At 39.7% G+C, this 16,012-nt stretch overlaps 1 protein-coding gene across 5 annotated transcripts in view; it reads left to right on the top strand.

The window, feature by feature from the left end:
* PTPN13 (protein tyrosine phosphatase non-receptor type 13) overlaps positions 1-16,012 on the top strand; it is a 126,159-nt gene that overhangs the window by 50,969 nt on the left and 59,178 nt on the right. For all 5 annotated transcript variants that reach the window (XM_080407969.1, XM_080407968.1, XM_080407967.1 and 2 more), the window contains one exon: positions 9,263-9,826. In XM_080407969.1, coding sequence (XP_080264095.1) covers positions 9,263-9,826 — 564 coding nt within the window. The remainder of the gene's footprint in view (positions 1-9,262; positions 9,827-16,012) is intronic.

Below are 16,012 nucleotides of genomic sequence, written 5' to 3'. Positions count from 1 at the left end.
GATTCTGCATGAACTGGCTTTCTAAAACAGTAGAAGTTATGTCAGTCATCTTTTATCTAAATGTTTGGGTTTAACTTCCTCTGACAAGATAATTTGGGCCCAGTTTAGCACTGGGACAATGCTGGGTGGGGACATGGGCACACATAAGGATGTGTCTAATTTTATCAGTTGTTTTACCACTATATTTAAGGCAATAAATATGGTGAGCAGAAATTTTTCCTGGAGAGGACAGAAGACTGTCTGATACTCACTGAGGTGAAGTTGTGTGGAGTCATTGTGAAAATCTGAAAGAGAATTTTCAATTAATAAAATATCCATCTTATGGAGAGAAAAGCCGCATAGAGCTAAGGCATTTATTATGGCCCATGAAGAGTATCGGAATGTTACTACGAGCATTTAACTTAAGATAGTTGATAAATCATAAGTTTATCAGTATAGAGATGGTTCAGCAAGAGAGATGTGCTCCTAGTTGGACAGTAGCTGAACAATACTTTAGGTATTTCCAGTCTTCGAAAAATGCGAGGATTTTTGCATTGTCTTTGGAAGTCATTAAAGTAAGAACAGTTTTCCATACCATGGTCATCCAAAATTATAATTGCTGGGGCTTTATTGTTGGCTTAGGACAAATGTTTTGAAATATTTTTCCAATTCACTTGTTAAATCAGATATTTTCCTCTCCTTATGTACCAAGGTTGGATATTTTCAGCTATTCATTTCAGTCTGTCTTGAAGATAATAATTAAATTAATAAATAGCTTCATGTTAATATTCTCCCCAGTTAAATTTATTTTTTGTCTTTCACGACTCACTCTGTGGCAGTCTTGGTGAATGAGCTTTATGGCAGGACTGCCTGCAGAAATAATTTATTCTAAATTAGTATTACAGAATGTTTGCTTTCAGTCAAGTCATACTCGAACACAATATTTAGGAACTGACTTAGCCAGCAGAAATAGAAGTGGTAAAGCCTGGTGTGAGTCATCTGACCCAGTGAGTGTTGTTTCTTACTCAAAACACTTTAAATCTGAAGAGTCTTTATTTCAAGAACTGTGGAAGTTGCTTGATAAAGTTCTTTTGTTATGATAGAAGAGTGACTGTCAAACTCTTCCAAACATAAAGCGGTAATTCACCATGTTACTCTTTGCCACAAACTATGGCATTCATCCTTCAAAAGGATGCATAGTCTATTTAAAGCCCAGTCGAAATCTTTGTAACTTGCATGTGCCTGGCAGCCTGCTTCCCAGCTCTCTAGTAATTGAAAACATGCACCTTGTGTGTTTGTTTACAAAGTTCCACCTGATGTTGATGACTGAACACCAAGGACAGACCTTTGCAGAGATATTTTGTGTTTAAAGAGATGTTGCAAACAGGTGTCTTGGCTTTGCTTTCTTGCCATAAAGGGCCTCTCATTTTAACTTGGCTTGTGCAGTGTGGTAGACTGTCATGAGTTATTTTATGTTACAATACTACAGTTGTATCCGGTAAAATTCTGACCTTTCTATCAAAAGAAAATGCGCCAAATGGATAAAGGCTTGAAAGGATTTTACAGGATCATTAAAGTTCACCATAACTGTATGTAACAGGAAATAATTGGAAATACTGAAAAAAAATTTAGGTGTTGATAAATTCCCTGTTTAGTTAGACTAAACACTTTGTCAGGTGTAGCAAAAATGGTACATGTAAATGGAATAAAAGATGCTAAGGCTAAGTGAAGTTGCTTTTAATTTTAACAAGAAAAATCAGCGTATTAGTCTATAAAGAAATGGTTTATAATGATGCTTCCTATGTGAACTGAAACAGCCTACTCATTTTCTTGCTAAATCCAAGTACACAGATTTAACTTACCAAAAAATACAGCACAAACTTAATTCCATTGACTTGAAAATCTCTCATCTAGAAATATAATCTTTCGTTTTTCACCTCCATCTCCTCGGTACTAGAAAAAAAGAACTGAGTAGGTGGAGAATTAACTTTCAGTGTTCAAGAAAACTAAATGGAAGCCAGATAAAGACTATTTATTTTGAAGAGTAAGAAGTTATTCTTTTGCCCTTCAGAAACCATGCCTGTTTTCTTCCAATAAGGGTTTCTGTTTGCATCTAGCAGTACTGAGTGATTGGTGTTGGTGGAGATCTTTTAAATTTAAGTGTAGTTGCTGCTGCTTTACTGTGCTTCCATCCTGGCAGTACTGGAAGTGCTGTTAACAGCGGTGCTAAGGACAGACTCAGAACTCTGAAGACACAGGAGTGGACACAAAGATCAGTGAGGAAACCAAACCAGACATATCAAATGCTGTCTCTGTGCAGAAAAGCAGCTGTATCGCTGAGCTGCTCCTGGGGTATGCAGAAATGCAGGAAGGGAATAGCTGGGTGGCCCTTTTGCCTTCTTGGTACCCAAAAAAAAAAAAAAAGGCCCATAAACCTGAGTGGGAAAGAGCAAGGATGCAGTTGTCTTTCCTGCAGAGTTGCTGAGGAAGAGAAGAGGTAAAATGTTGCATTTACAAAGTGCTACTTGGCAAGGTTCACTACCACTGTTCTGAACAAGATGTTTGGTTTCTAGAGCTATTTGGGTTTTGATAGAGGGGCCATCTCGGTCCAAAGCAGAATGCAAATTGTTTTACAGGATTTGTAGTTTGGCCATTACTTTACAGTGCTTTTAACAGTCTTTGTGTCCAGCTCATTTCTTCTTTCACAAAGAATGCATTGTTTTAAGAGTACTTCCATCTGAAACTTGGATTTTCTCAACAATTGAAAAAAGTAAAAGGAGGAGGTGTCATTCCAAGTAGCCAACACAGTCCACATCTGGCTCTGTTTTCTGTTTGGGTCTTGGCCTGCCCCAAAGGAATTGCAAACCTAACTCCTCTGTCAGCTACCCACTAATATTTGAGAAACTTAACCACATTGTGTTGGGATAAGGATTTTTCTGTCATTCTGCTTTTTGCACAAAGATGATGTGGGAGATGTTTTTTTAAACTCCTGTATAGTAATTTCCTCTTCAGACCTTTCAGTCTGGCAATGATGGTGTGAGCTTTTGTGCACATGCAGGCAATCTCTGTCTCTTCCTTGCCCTGTCACCCCTGTGCTGTGTGTGTGTATGGATATATCCATAAGCTTTGCTGAAATGGAGCTGGAAAAGGTATTGTTTTCTGCAAACAAAAGGGGGCAGTCAGAAGAACTTTAAAGAAACTTGAACTGAGATTATTCAGTAAAAACATACACAGTATATCATGGCACTGACAGTGTTTGCACTCATGTAATATTTGATTAATTTGCCTGTATGGTCAAGCTGATACACAAGTTATTGCAAACAGACTGAATTTAGCAAGGACCAGATAACAACTCCTTTGCTCAGAGGGAAATCAACTAATTTACTATCAGTGTGAGTAAAAGGTGGTTTGTAAGTGACACTGTTGTCAAAGAGAGTGTAGTTGCATTCACAGCTGAAGACACCAAAGGAAGAAGGAAGCAGATCTGTGGTCATTTAGCGAACATAACATCTGCCAGTTGAATGTGTGTGGAAAACTTGGATTTTCATTTTAGCACCACAAGGGAATTTTCATGTGAACTCTTGGTGATTAATTGCTATTTTTATTGTATATATTCCCTCACTATACTTTGGAATCATGCAATTACTATAATTACATTCAAATTATTTAGAGTAATTATAAATAATTGCATTAAAGTAACATCAAGTAGAGGATAAACACCCAAGGGTGATAAATGAAAATTAAGAACCCAGATGCTTTTCAGGTGAGCATTAAGAAGAATTTAGTTCTGCAGAGAAGTAATTGGGGAAGGGAAAAATGTGCCTTTTGAAGTTACATATATGCTGTAGTATCTTAATTACTAATGGCTTGTCCTGTCACCATCACTGAGAAGTAGAGAAGCACTTCTCTGTCTTGCTATACTGGTGGGTAACTGAGCACAGAGTAGCTCTGTTGTGTGATCTCAGGTGAGATACTTTGTTTTTAGTGGAGCCAAAGTACTTTAGAAAGGTTTCCAGAGTTTCCATTACAAATAAAAGGGTGTTTTTTCTTTTTTTTTTTTTTAAAGGAAGGTCATAACATGGCTCTCCGTTAAAATTTAAAGAAATAAAAGTTCCATTATGCAGTTTCCTTTTGATCATAGAATCGTTTAAGCTAGAAAAGACCTTAGAGATGATCAAGTTCAACCCTTAACCCAGGACTGCCAAGTCCAGCACTAAACCATGTCCCCAGGCACTACCTTTACAGGTTTGTTAAACACCTCTAGGGATGGTGATTCCACCACGTCCCTGGGCAGCCTGTTCCAATGCTTGACCACCCTTTCACTGAATAAATTTTCTCTAATACCTAATCTAAACTTCCCCTGGTGCAACTTGAGGCTGTTTCCCCTCATTCTATTGCTTATTATCTGGGAGAAGGGAGCAACCCCCACCTGCCTACAGCCTCCTGTCAGATAGTTGTAGAGAGTGATAAGGTTCCCCCTGAGTCTCCTTCTCTCCAGACTAAAGAACCCCAGTTCCCTCAGCTGCTCCTTGTAAGACCTCAAACAGATCAGTGTTCCTGCCCAACTTGGTGTTGGCTGCAGACTCGCTGAGGGTGCACTCGATCCCCTCGCCCAGATCACAGACAGAGACACGAACCGGGACCGGCCCCAGCGCTGAGCCCTGGGGAACACCACGTGTGCCCGGCCGCCAGCTGGATGTGGCTCCATTCCCCACCCCCCTTTGGGCTCGGCCAGCCAGCCAGCCTTTTACCCAGCCCGGAGCGCACACCTACAGGCCGCGAGCAGCCGGTTTCCCCAGGAGATGCTGTGGGACACGGTGTCAAAGGCTTTACTGAAGTCCAGGTAGACAGCACCCACAGCCTTTCCCTCATTTGCTAGGTAGGTCACCTTGTTGTACAAGGAGATCAGGTTCATCAAGCAGGACCTGCCTTTCATAAACCCCTGCTGGCTGGGCTTGATCCCCAGGTTATCTTGCATGTGCTGCATGATGGCATTCAAGACAATCTGCTCCATAACCTTCCCTGGCACCGAGGTCAGGCTGACAAGGCCTAGTTTCTTGGATTCTCCTTCTGGCTCTTTTTGTAGCTGGGCGTCACATTGGCTAACCTCCAGTCTTCTGGGACCTCCCCTTGATAAATGATGGAGACTAGCTTTTGCTTCTCTAATTTTCTCCTAGTATAACCACACAACAACCTTGTAGTCCTCCAGAGTTGCCCACCCCTTCTTCCAAAGGTGGTAAATTCTCCTTTTTCCCCTGAGTCCCAGACAAAGCTGTCAGTTCAGCAATTGTTAGCTGGATCTTTATTCTTCATACGTAGTTTTACTGGTAGTTCTTCCCTTCAGTTTTCCACACATTTCATCATAAAAGCTGGGGGGAAAAAGTTGATGGACAAACTATGTATTAGCTTAATGAATTTAGACTTGTGTATGCCATTCAACTGAAAATACGTGTATTAAAGAAGCAAATATGATTCCAGTCCACTCTGTTCTGGAGGTGTACTGTTAGCTGAAAGGCAGACATGTGAGCCTTGTGCTGAAAGAGACTTAATGCAGTCCTTTAAGATCCTTGATCTAGGTAATGCTGAGGTTATGTGTTGGGGAAGTCTGGGGGAAAAAAAGTGAAAGTATCTTAATGTTTGATTTTGTGACTTACAGAGTCTATAATGGTACTTAAAAAAAAAAAAAAAAAAAAAGGAGGGATGAGGATGTACTTAGGTTGTTAAAAATAGAAGAGTTGGCATGGGCCGATTACTGGTTCCCTAATACAATTTTTTCACTGGTACCTGCAATTGAGTTTCTTCTGTACTGAGAAGTCTTTTCCTTGATTATTGACCTCTGCTCTCCAATGCCAAGAGCAGCAGCAAGCTTTCTCCATGGGTATAAAGTATGGGTCTAAAAGCTCTGTGTTGCTGCTTTGTTCTAGTTTACAATCTCAGGATGCCAAACTTGAGCAGGCTGTGCATCCCTTGCTCCCTAGTCTCTTTATCGTTCTCTGAGGATGATTGTTAAACAGCTCGTGTTGACACTGAGCCAGTTTGGGGAGAGCTTGTTGAAATGATGTAGGGCAGGAGGGGTTTTGCAAAGGTGAGAAGTGCCAAGACTGGTGAAAAGCACAAGTAGGAATGAGAAGAGTAATAAAGGAAAGATTAAGATGTCTAAGAGAATTTTACAGTCTCAAGAAGAATACTAAGGCCAGCTGTAGATTCCTTTTGGTACTATGTTAAAAACTCACGTTGGCTGCATAAACTAATGTGGATATGAGTTAGACCTGTAGACATCTCCAGGCAGCAAAGAGGAAGACCAGTGTAGAAGTGGAATGTCTCCTGCACTGCTTCCTGATGGGACAGCTCATCTCCTGTCTCATCATGCAATCAGCTGAATGAGTGGCAAAGCTGTAACCATGCGTACTTTCCCAGCCACTGCTGAAGTAGTGTTCATGGCGTTCACTTTTCCTCATGAGGAAGCCCCAGCTGGGTGGATGACTTGAGGAATAGAAAGCATCTCTTGCATGCCAAGGCAGGGAGCTTGTGTCTTCTGAGCCTTTGCTTGAATTAGAAGCAGCTTCTGTTATGTCTAGTCTGGATGCTACAATTCTATGGAAACTAGTTTTGGTGAAGAGGGTGCTCCTTCCCGTGTAGCACTTTTTTTCACTGGCACCCAGACCCTTTCACTGCAGTTCTCACCAGCGTAGCACAGATATGTTTATGTCTCTGGGAGTGCTATGGCGAGGATACCCACTGATGCTTCAAGTATGTTGTGGCTTTTTTAACTGGATGTGATCCTGAAACAAGGTAATGTTTCAACGTGCAGAGACATAAATGATCTTTTGAACCAGGAATGTTCTTCTGAGTCATGGTCAATGATGTACCAAGTAATCCTGAATTTACAGCCTTGGTACTATGTTGGAGTTGCAGCTGCCTCTCCTTGGTTTTCTGATTTGTTCACCATTGTTTTGTTCAGTAAGGTCTTGTGCATGTAAATACTTCCAGTGTTGAAGAGGTAGGTTGTTTTTGCATTTAAAAAAATGTGTGAAAACAGTGTGTAGAGGAGGCTGTTTCAGTTTTTTTCTGCCTAAAATTATCTTGGAACTCATTATTGGGAAAGATTCTCAGAGCTCCTTTTGATTTGCTTTTTGGTAACCATCTTAAATACTGCAGTATTTTGGGTTTTGTTTCTCTCAGAAATGACTTGCATTAAAACCCTGTTTAGGAATGTCTATCCGTGAAGTGCATGTACATGAATGTGAAGTACGCGTTTGCAGAATGGATATCGTTCTACTGCTTTAGATAGTGGGAACTTCACAGTGAATGGCTATTTTTAAAAGTCTGTGTGACTATTATATGTAATTCAACAGCTTTGAGGGATGTGTAGTCTGAGAATAAGATAGTAATGTAAGATTTACCTTACCACAAATATAATTATGTTTACTTGAGTTTAGGATTAAAGCTATATTTGTAAAATACGAAGTAATGCATCAGATCTTTTCAGAAGATTATTTCATTCTTATTGGCAAAGGTTGGGGTTTTTTTATTCACTTGGCTGGAACATGTGGGAACTGTACAAGACACTTCTTAGAAAGTCCAAACCTTAACATTTTGCCATCATGCATTTGTGTGTTGGTAAGAAGTAAGGGGCAAAACACCTGTTGTAAGTTTAATATCGCAGAAATAGACATTGAAAGCTAACAGTCCCTTTTCAAGTAGAATATCAAGAGTGGAAAGGTATAAAGCCATAAGCTTTTCAAAGCATTTCTGAGTATAATTGTGAGCATCCTTAAAGCAGTCTGTGAAACTCAATTTGAAAGGATGAAAGACTAGGTAAAGACCTAGTAGCAGGAGCCTACTGTCTAAGCATGGCTGTTGATTTCAATTGCCTTTGGAAGAGCAGCAGGCAGCACTACAGAGCCGTCTTTGAGGGTAGTAGATACAACGCAGTAATTTACTTGGAGCTCACGACTGCTTGCTTTTGTGAGGATGTCTTCAGGGCTGCTGCGTCTTAAAAGTTGTACATGGTAATATCACAGCCGAGAGGGAGCTACCTCTAAGAAAAGCATCACATGCCATACTGACTCTTCCTGGGTGAGCAGGCATTGCTTAGGCAACCCAGCATGGAATATTTTTAGTTGGGTTTTCTTGTCCAGAGTATCATGATGAGGTTGAGATTTCCAATCTGCAGCGTACACATTACATTAATATGACAAATTTAAACGTCATCTTTATAATAATTTTTGCAATGTACTTGGTCGGTTGGAGTTATGAGTAGATTATTGCATGTCTGATATCTACATTAGACCTTGGGGTTTTGCAACGTTTAATAATGCAGAAGCATTGAAAAATTTTAGTTTGCTAACAGACAGTAAGTAGCAGTTGGGTAGTCTTTGATACTAGGTTTTTTTCTGGGATGTTACTCTTATAATTCTTTTACTCTGATCTCAGGAAGTCTTAAGAACATGAAAGGTAAACTGGTAGGTCATCTGTTATGTTAAGAAATTTGATTGTACTTACCAATGTTTGTACTCAGTTTTGTAAAATTGGGCTAATACTTCAAGAAAAATTTATGTCTGAGGCATACATGGTCATCACAACTTCTTGGTGACCATGTTATGATATTCTTCAGAAAACACATATTTCATTGATGCTATTCTACCTCTGATAGTTTCTTTTATTCTGGGAGTAATTTCATGGTAAAGGAGAGGGAAAAGACAGTATTGGCAGATCCACTCATTAACAAAACATGGAATGTACAGGCTCATAGAATCACTTTGATCTTAGAAGCTTTGTTACTTTTGTTTTAGAGTATTTATCTGGAGGGACTGTCATCACCAAAAAAAGTCATTAAAGGAAGATCCAGGATTTTTAAAGTTCTTAACTACACAGTCTTTCTCCTGACTCCTTCTACTGACACTACTGCAGCGCATCTGTAAATCTGTGGAACAAACGTGGGCTTGTCATTAAAAATTTTAGGTGGTGTCTTCAGGTGTGAGACATGAGAATGGCTCATTTCAGATTGATCATTAAACAGTACTTTTGGTGAGAGTCCAGACTATTTTACAGATAAAGCTAATGAGAAAACAACTTTCAGCATGTATGTGATAGTTTGGGGGGGGGGGGGGGGGGTTAATGTTAATGCTGAACTACAGTAGGCCATAATTTTTTCTTCAGCACTTCAGAAGTAAAAGAAAATATCTGTCAGATACAAAGTAGTTTGAGTTCTGTCTTTGTTGACTGAAGCAGCCCTTTGAGTAGCACAAAATTACATCTATGAAATGTCTCTTTATTCCAGGAAAAACATTGGTGGTTGATGCACCTGATGGACACAAAGCTCACTTCTCTCAACAGACCACGCTTAACAAAGGACTTAGCAAGTCTATGGGATTTCTGTCAGTTCAAGGAACACAGGGCGAGGAAGAGTTTTTCCAGGGCATTTCCACAGATTACAACTCGGGACAGGAAGATGTTTTCTGTCCTCATAGATGTAAAACCAAAGAGTTTGAAAAAAAAGGTCACCTCCATACAGATGTCACTCCCAAGCGGAAAGTATGGGCTTCCTCCACAGATTTGCTTTGTGCAACTGACAGGGCAACTGAGAGGGACCATGCTGGAGGCTCTCATGGGTACAATCATCAGTGTGAAACATTTACAGTACGGACTTCTACTACCACCAGAAACAAGGAAGCAAGATACTCCGATGGGAGCATAGCACTGGATGTCTTTGGACCACAAAAACTGGACCAAACACGCCATGTGCCTGAGACATCAACTTCTGCAGCAATATCAAATGCCTTTGACAGAATAAGAGAGAGACAGAAGAAGTTGCAGCTTCTGAGGGAAGCTATGAATGTAGAAGGTTAGTAAAGCTTTTTCATTTTCTGAGTATTCTACTCATTAAACAAAGATTTCTCTTTATGATAAATCTGAGTTCTCTTGTAGCAGCTCTTAAAACTGCAGAGATCTTTGCTTCATCATCTTTTTTTAAAGTGAAAGCATTAGAACCTCTTGTTGCCAATGAAGATAAATGTGCTCAACCAGATTGCTTACCTAGTGAAAATAGTTGATCTTTATAAATCAGCTAGTATCAAGTTCATCAATTAAAATTAGAAAAAGAAAAAACAGTTGGTAACAGCCAACTGTCAAGTAATTTTCCTTGAAGGAAAATCATCATCTTCAGCTATTACAGAATAATTTATACTCCAGAGGAAAAGGAATAATTTCATCTCAGATCTCTGATTTTGCACTGTATAACTCTGGACTTAAGCCCTTAAATAGGAAATATTTTTTTTGGACTCATGTCAAGATCTTTATCTCAGTGGGAATACTTGACAGCAAGTTCCATCAGTTAATTGAAAGCATGCATGGGGGAAAAAAAAGTTGTTTTATTTGTTCTCTGGAAACTTATAAAATGGTCTTTATGCAGAACCCGATAAGGGAACTGCGTATTTTGTTTGCTTGAAAATGTGACTTAATTTTCAGGGGTTACAAATTTGGGACAGTGGGATAGAAACTGAAAGCAGAGTCAGATCCTGCTTATGATGGGCCAGAAGGCATAACTTAAGTCATCTAAGGTTTATGGTAGAAGAGCTGTATGTGCAGAGCTAGCTGAGTCATTTGTTCAGGTGCATTGAAAATCCATACAGCTGAAAACTCATGGCTGCCTGTCTGTTGAGTGACAGAAATAATTGTGTGAAAATAAAACAACTTATGCTTCCTTTTCCTGCACTGAGGTGTAAACACCTCCTTATTAAGAAGAGATAAAGCCTTTATCCTGGTTTAATTTCTCAAAATGCTTGTTCATGCCCCTTGTGGCTGTCTCAGGAGATGCTTATATTGCACTTGGCATGGGAAGCCAGTTCTTTTTCTCCTATGCATGTGAGCCTTGTGCTCCAGAAAGGAAGAGTGTTATTGAAATGGCATAGGCAGTTTAAAAAGCTAATGTGATTTATGGAAAAGTTGTACAGACAAGACAGTTGAAGGGATTTTGTGCTATCAAATTAGCATCTTTCGACGAGGGTTACATTATAACATGGAGTGAACACAGATGGAAATAATACTGTGGAGATACCATTGTTTATCTCAATAGAAGTTTACCATCTGTCATTATCTACTGAGATATCCGATGAGGTATGGGGAAGGTTGGTTGGTTTTTGGTTTAAGAGTCTGAAATTGAAGGGGACTATCTCAAGTGTATGAGTCAATTCAGATCTTTGAAGATAGGCAGCTGACAAAGTTTAAGAGAAGGCCACTCCCTGCATTGAGAAAGCTCAATAGCCTTGTTGTTCAGGAGCGTAGCTTTGTGTAGGTTTGTGTTGCACAACAGCAAAACCAGAAGCTTGGCCAAACCCATTGATGAGCAAGAGTTTATCATTCTCATTCAAGCAGACTGGGAGACAGCAGAAAAAAATAACGTGCCCCTGCTATGCAAACTGAGATAGTTCAGATGTGTGAAACTGTTCAATTCATAAAGGCAATGGGTGAAAGTGCAGTCAGACTGGGAACTTGGGCTAATAGTCATAGGAGCTGAGTGACAAATCTGTATAGAGAGAATTGAGGCAATAGCTAATGACTCACTGCCCATCCTTCTGAATTCACAGTCATTACTTGCTAGAAAAAAATGAAGGTACTTTCTCAACAGGTAGGTTGGTTGCAATGTTCTTGTCTTCTGAGTCTTCTGCTTTCAACAGAGGAAGGGAGGTATGTTTCACTCTTGGAAGTTAGGAGTGTGTGCTGTGCTGTTCTATTTTAGGCATGCTCTTTTTTATTTGTTTTTGTTTTGTTCAGGTAACTGCTTAAAGAAAAGTTTTGGGCCAGAACCTAGTTGTGAATTTTTGATGAAAGCCAGTGTAAAGGATATTTTAGTAAGATGGATGAGGAATGTTTTTCCACAAAGCAGTTAGTTGCTATTGTGTTTCACAGGGCTTGAGAAGCCTGAATGGAAGTAGTCTGTCTATTCTGCTTTAATGAGCGGATTCATGAAAACCTTAATACGTAAAGTCTGCTAGTCTGTTAGGACTTCTTTCCCTTTTTCCTCTTTTTTTTTCCTTGTTTAGTGTTCCTTATCTCCCATCTTGTTGACAACAGAAAAGTCCCCTGAGACCTTTCATAAAAGAGCTTATTGCTAGCTTCATCTGTCAAAGGAATGAAAAATACAGTCTGTTACAAGTTTTTTGTGCATTCCCATTGCATGCAATTTTCAAGCACTTGAGTAGACAGATATTTCCAAATGTCAGGCATTATCAAGTGTATGTGGAATTGCTCTTCTGACATAAAACTAGCCTAGCTGAGAGAGATGAGCAACTGTGTGGAGAGCTGTGGTAAAATGTCACCTATCTTGATGAAGATCGTGGTGTCAATTTCTTGGGTAGCACTTGATGCAAGGGTATCTTGCTGCCTGGAGCTGGTAGTCACATAGCAAATAGGTGGGCAACAACTAGAAATGGAGTGGAAAGAAGTCCACAGAAAATGGCAGCAACTGCTACTCTTTTTCTGCATGAGATACAGCATGACTTCAAAGGAGAGGTATTTAAAGGAATAATGGGGGGAAAGAATAAGGTATGTTGAAAGCTTGTGTAGTCAGGAATAAGGGTTTTGTTCAGCTTGGGGTGGAGGAATGGGCAAGGAGTCATGGAAACAGGATTGGTCGTTGGGTTTAGTAGAGGGGACACAATGTACCTTCTCTCTGGCAGATTTGGGGATATTTTCAATTTGGTTGGGTCCAGGTCTGGGTTACAGTTAAGTCTGTGTAAGCTGTAGTAAGCCTCTGATTTTGGCTATGTGGTGTTTTCCAGTTTTTGAATTGTGAAATGGCATTGGACTCTCTGTGGGTTAAACTTTGCCAGATAAAACTTCCCTTCTCAAACCACAAAGGAACTTAAGTGACATGTGGCTTATTTCTTCTTTAACTTATTTTGGGTTAAGCTGGCAAACTTTTGTTATTCATAAAACCTTAAGGAGCTGACTGTCTTGGAAAAAGAAAATGTTTTCATGCACAGGCTTTTGTGTGCCAAGCTTTCACTCAGAACAGATTTTTTACAACCCAAATTACAAAAAACATGAAAAGTAGAGTTTATAGTGGAAAGAATGAGTGAGTTTTAATTACAACTATGTAGTTTGTAGTGAGCTGCAGACCATCCAAACTGCACTATAATCTACAGTTGGAATATCTTGGATTTAGCCTCACAAGCCTTCCAAAGACAGTGTCTTTGTAAGTGCCTTGCTCATGAACTTGCTCCTTTGTGTGTTATTCTGCTGTACAGTTTCAGGGTTGAAGCTGTTTGTTTCTTTCATGAACCAAGATGATTGTTCATGATTAGGTGCTTAGCCGGGTGGGGGCAAGGTGAAGGGAAAGAGACTGCTATTTTGACTTTGGGTGTAGCCAATTCTGAACACTAAGAACAGACTCCAAAAATACGTGCTAATCTTGCCAAGAGATGGGAGAGTAAGTTCTGCATTTCCACGGTTACTGTTCATTCTTGTTTTGATTATGTAGGTTTTGTGAGCTCAGGCAGAATTGTTTAGAGTTGTGAAGTTGTTAGGTGTTAAACCCGGGAAGTTTATCTGTATCAGGAGAGCAAATTTTGGTTTTGTTCTTCTGAAACTTGGAGTTTGTTGCTTGGCACCAGCGGGTAGTGTCCCATTTTAGGGAGAAAATAATATTCTACCTTTTACATTTTGCAAGCCTACGTTGCCACTCAAGAGTATGAAAGAGACATCTGTTCTCCCTTGCTTGCAGCTTACTTTGCCTTCTCACCCACAAAATTGATTATATCTTCTGAGATTTATGAAGTGTAGATAATCTTCAGTTTTCGTATCTCAAGTCTACCTTCAAATGGCATGATAGCAAGGCAAAGGCTGCAAGATGGTAGCCTTGTTTGAATCTCTCCCTTTTATTTCCTTTGGCAGCTTCCCCCACCTTGTTTTGAGTGTATGTATAAGTCAAAGTGGATTGGTTTATGTGTTACTTGAGCAAATGTGCATTCCTCTTTTTTTATATGCAGCTTTGCTTATGAGGGTGTTGTAAATGAGATGCACAAGGAAGCAAGGCATAAAGATTCCATACGTCCTGGTGGAACAGAGGAGCTGAAAACCAGTTAGGAGAGTAGTAGTATAGCTGCCTGTGCGTTAAATAGCAGACAGGGAGGAAAAAGAGGGGAGAATACCAAAAAAGCTGATCTTGCTGAAGCTTTGGAACACTGAGTCCAGGGGTGAGGGAATGGGGGGTGGTGGTTTGGGAATATTCTCAAGCCTTTGTTAAATGTTTTTACAGTTGGGAACCATGTGAATCCCAGAGCCTCAGGTTGTGTTTATCCATCTGTCTTTTTACCTTTGGTTTTTGCAACTGAAAACCCAGATGATTAAGTCTCTTTTTTTGATGTTTTTGTTTTGTTTTGTTTTGCCCACTTACGGGCGCTCTGCTTCATACATTCAGCAAGCAGAGGAAGTAATGTTCCCTGTTTTCTGGAGGTCGGTCTCTGCCTCCTAAGTCTTCTGTGTCTTTTTCTCACAAAACAATGTTTTCATTAGCTGTACTGAAGATCCATCTGGACCCCACTTATAAAACTTCCATATTATGACTGCATGTGTTTGGGTGGGAGTTATGGTTAGGGATACTCTAAATGTCCAGATTAAAAAAAGAGAAAAAAAGCTCTTTTAGTTTGAAGCTGCGTTTTTGAATAAGGGAAAATTTCTGCAGGTAATCAGGCAGCTGTTGGTAGTAAATTTGTCCCAGCAAATTAAACCCAAGATATTTGAATTTGGGAGCTTCTATAGACATGGGTTAAATGGGAGATTGGATTTAGGGCAAAAGAGGAATAGTTGCTTTACAAACTTTAAGGTCAATGAAGTGTGCATACTTTCTTTTTCTCTTGAATTGTATGTACTGGGTTCGCATGTAGGCTAAGCAGAGGAAATGAGTCATGCACAATGGTATGTATATCTGTTTGCATGTGAAAGCAAATTAAGGCTCAGTTTACACTGCTTACGATCATTGTTCTGCAGTATGATTTAAATTCAGTGGTGGCAAAATAGATTCTCACGTAGTTGGTATGTTTGGTAAGGATAAGGTTCAGTCAGAACAATGTTCAGAAATCATATTAATGAAGCTGAAGGGTAGGTAGACTAATAACATTTTAGAGAAAAACTTCCAGTTGTTAATTTTACTGAGGCTACGGAAGTTGGCTTTTCAAGGGAAAAGAAATAAATGCTTGTGGGATTTCTATAAAGTACAAGTACTCTGGCATCAGCCACCATTATTGTGTTCTGAATTACGTAGTTTAACATAAAGTAGTAAAATAGCTCTTACAATTCCATAATTGCCCAACAAAGTGGCATCTGTTTTGTCTGCTTTATAAAGCTTTCAGCAGCTCACACAGTCTGGGATTATCAATTTTTGTCAACACATTACATTCTCAGTTGGATAAAACATTTAAATCAAAAGAAACAACTTGATTGGCCACACTTTCAGTCTGTGGCCATTTACAAACCTTATTCTGGATGGTATGATACAGACCCAGAAAAAAAGGGTGTCTAAGTACAAGACACCGAGTTCTTACCAGACCCTGGAGTTGCTGTTTTTAATCTTGCTGTTTTCCTTTCCAGCCTTGCTTTAGAGATCTATGTTTTCTGCAGTTTTACAAGGCTTGATTTCTTCCTGTCACTCAGATCCTGCCTAGACCCTATGCATCAGATGTCTATTAGGCTCTCTAGGGAATCACCTGGATGGCTGGTGACTTAGGTTGCATACATGCTGCATGAGTGGTGGAAATCTTGTAAGATGAAATGGGCCTGCTCCCCTGGAAGGCTGAAAGAATTTGTTTCCCTTGTGTACGTTAGATATGAATCCTTACCAGGGATTTATTCTGGATCTCTACAGTCTTCCTATTAAACCTCTGCTGCCTTGCATAAGATATTTCAAGTTTTTTGAGATGAGAAGAGGAAAAGGAAGAGTAAATATGATGCTAACCAATGGTTAAACTCTGGTGAAAGAAGCAAGTATCAGCCTCTAGTCCTAAAGGACAGTTAATGTGTTTTAAAGGTTTTA

This window comes from Falco punctatus (genome assembly GCF_963210335.1).
Source record: "Falco punctatus genome assembly, chromosome: 1".
Taxonomy (NCBI): Eukaryota; Metazoa; Chordata; class Aves; order Falconiformes; family Falconidae; genus Falco; species Falco punctatus.
This window is presented reverse-complemented; position numbering and strand designations above follow the sequence as displayed.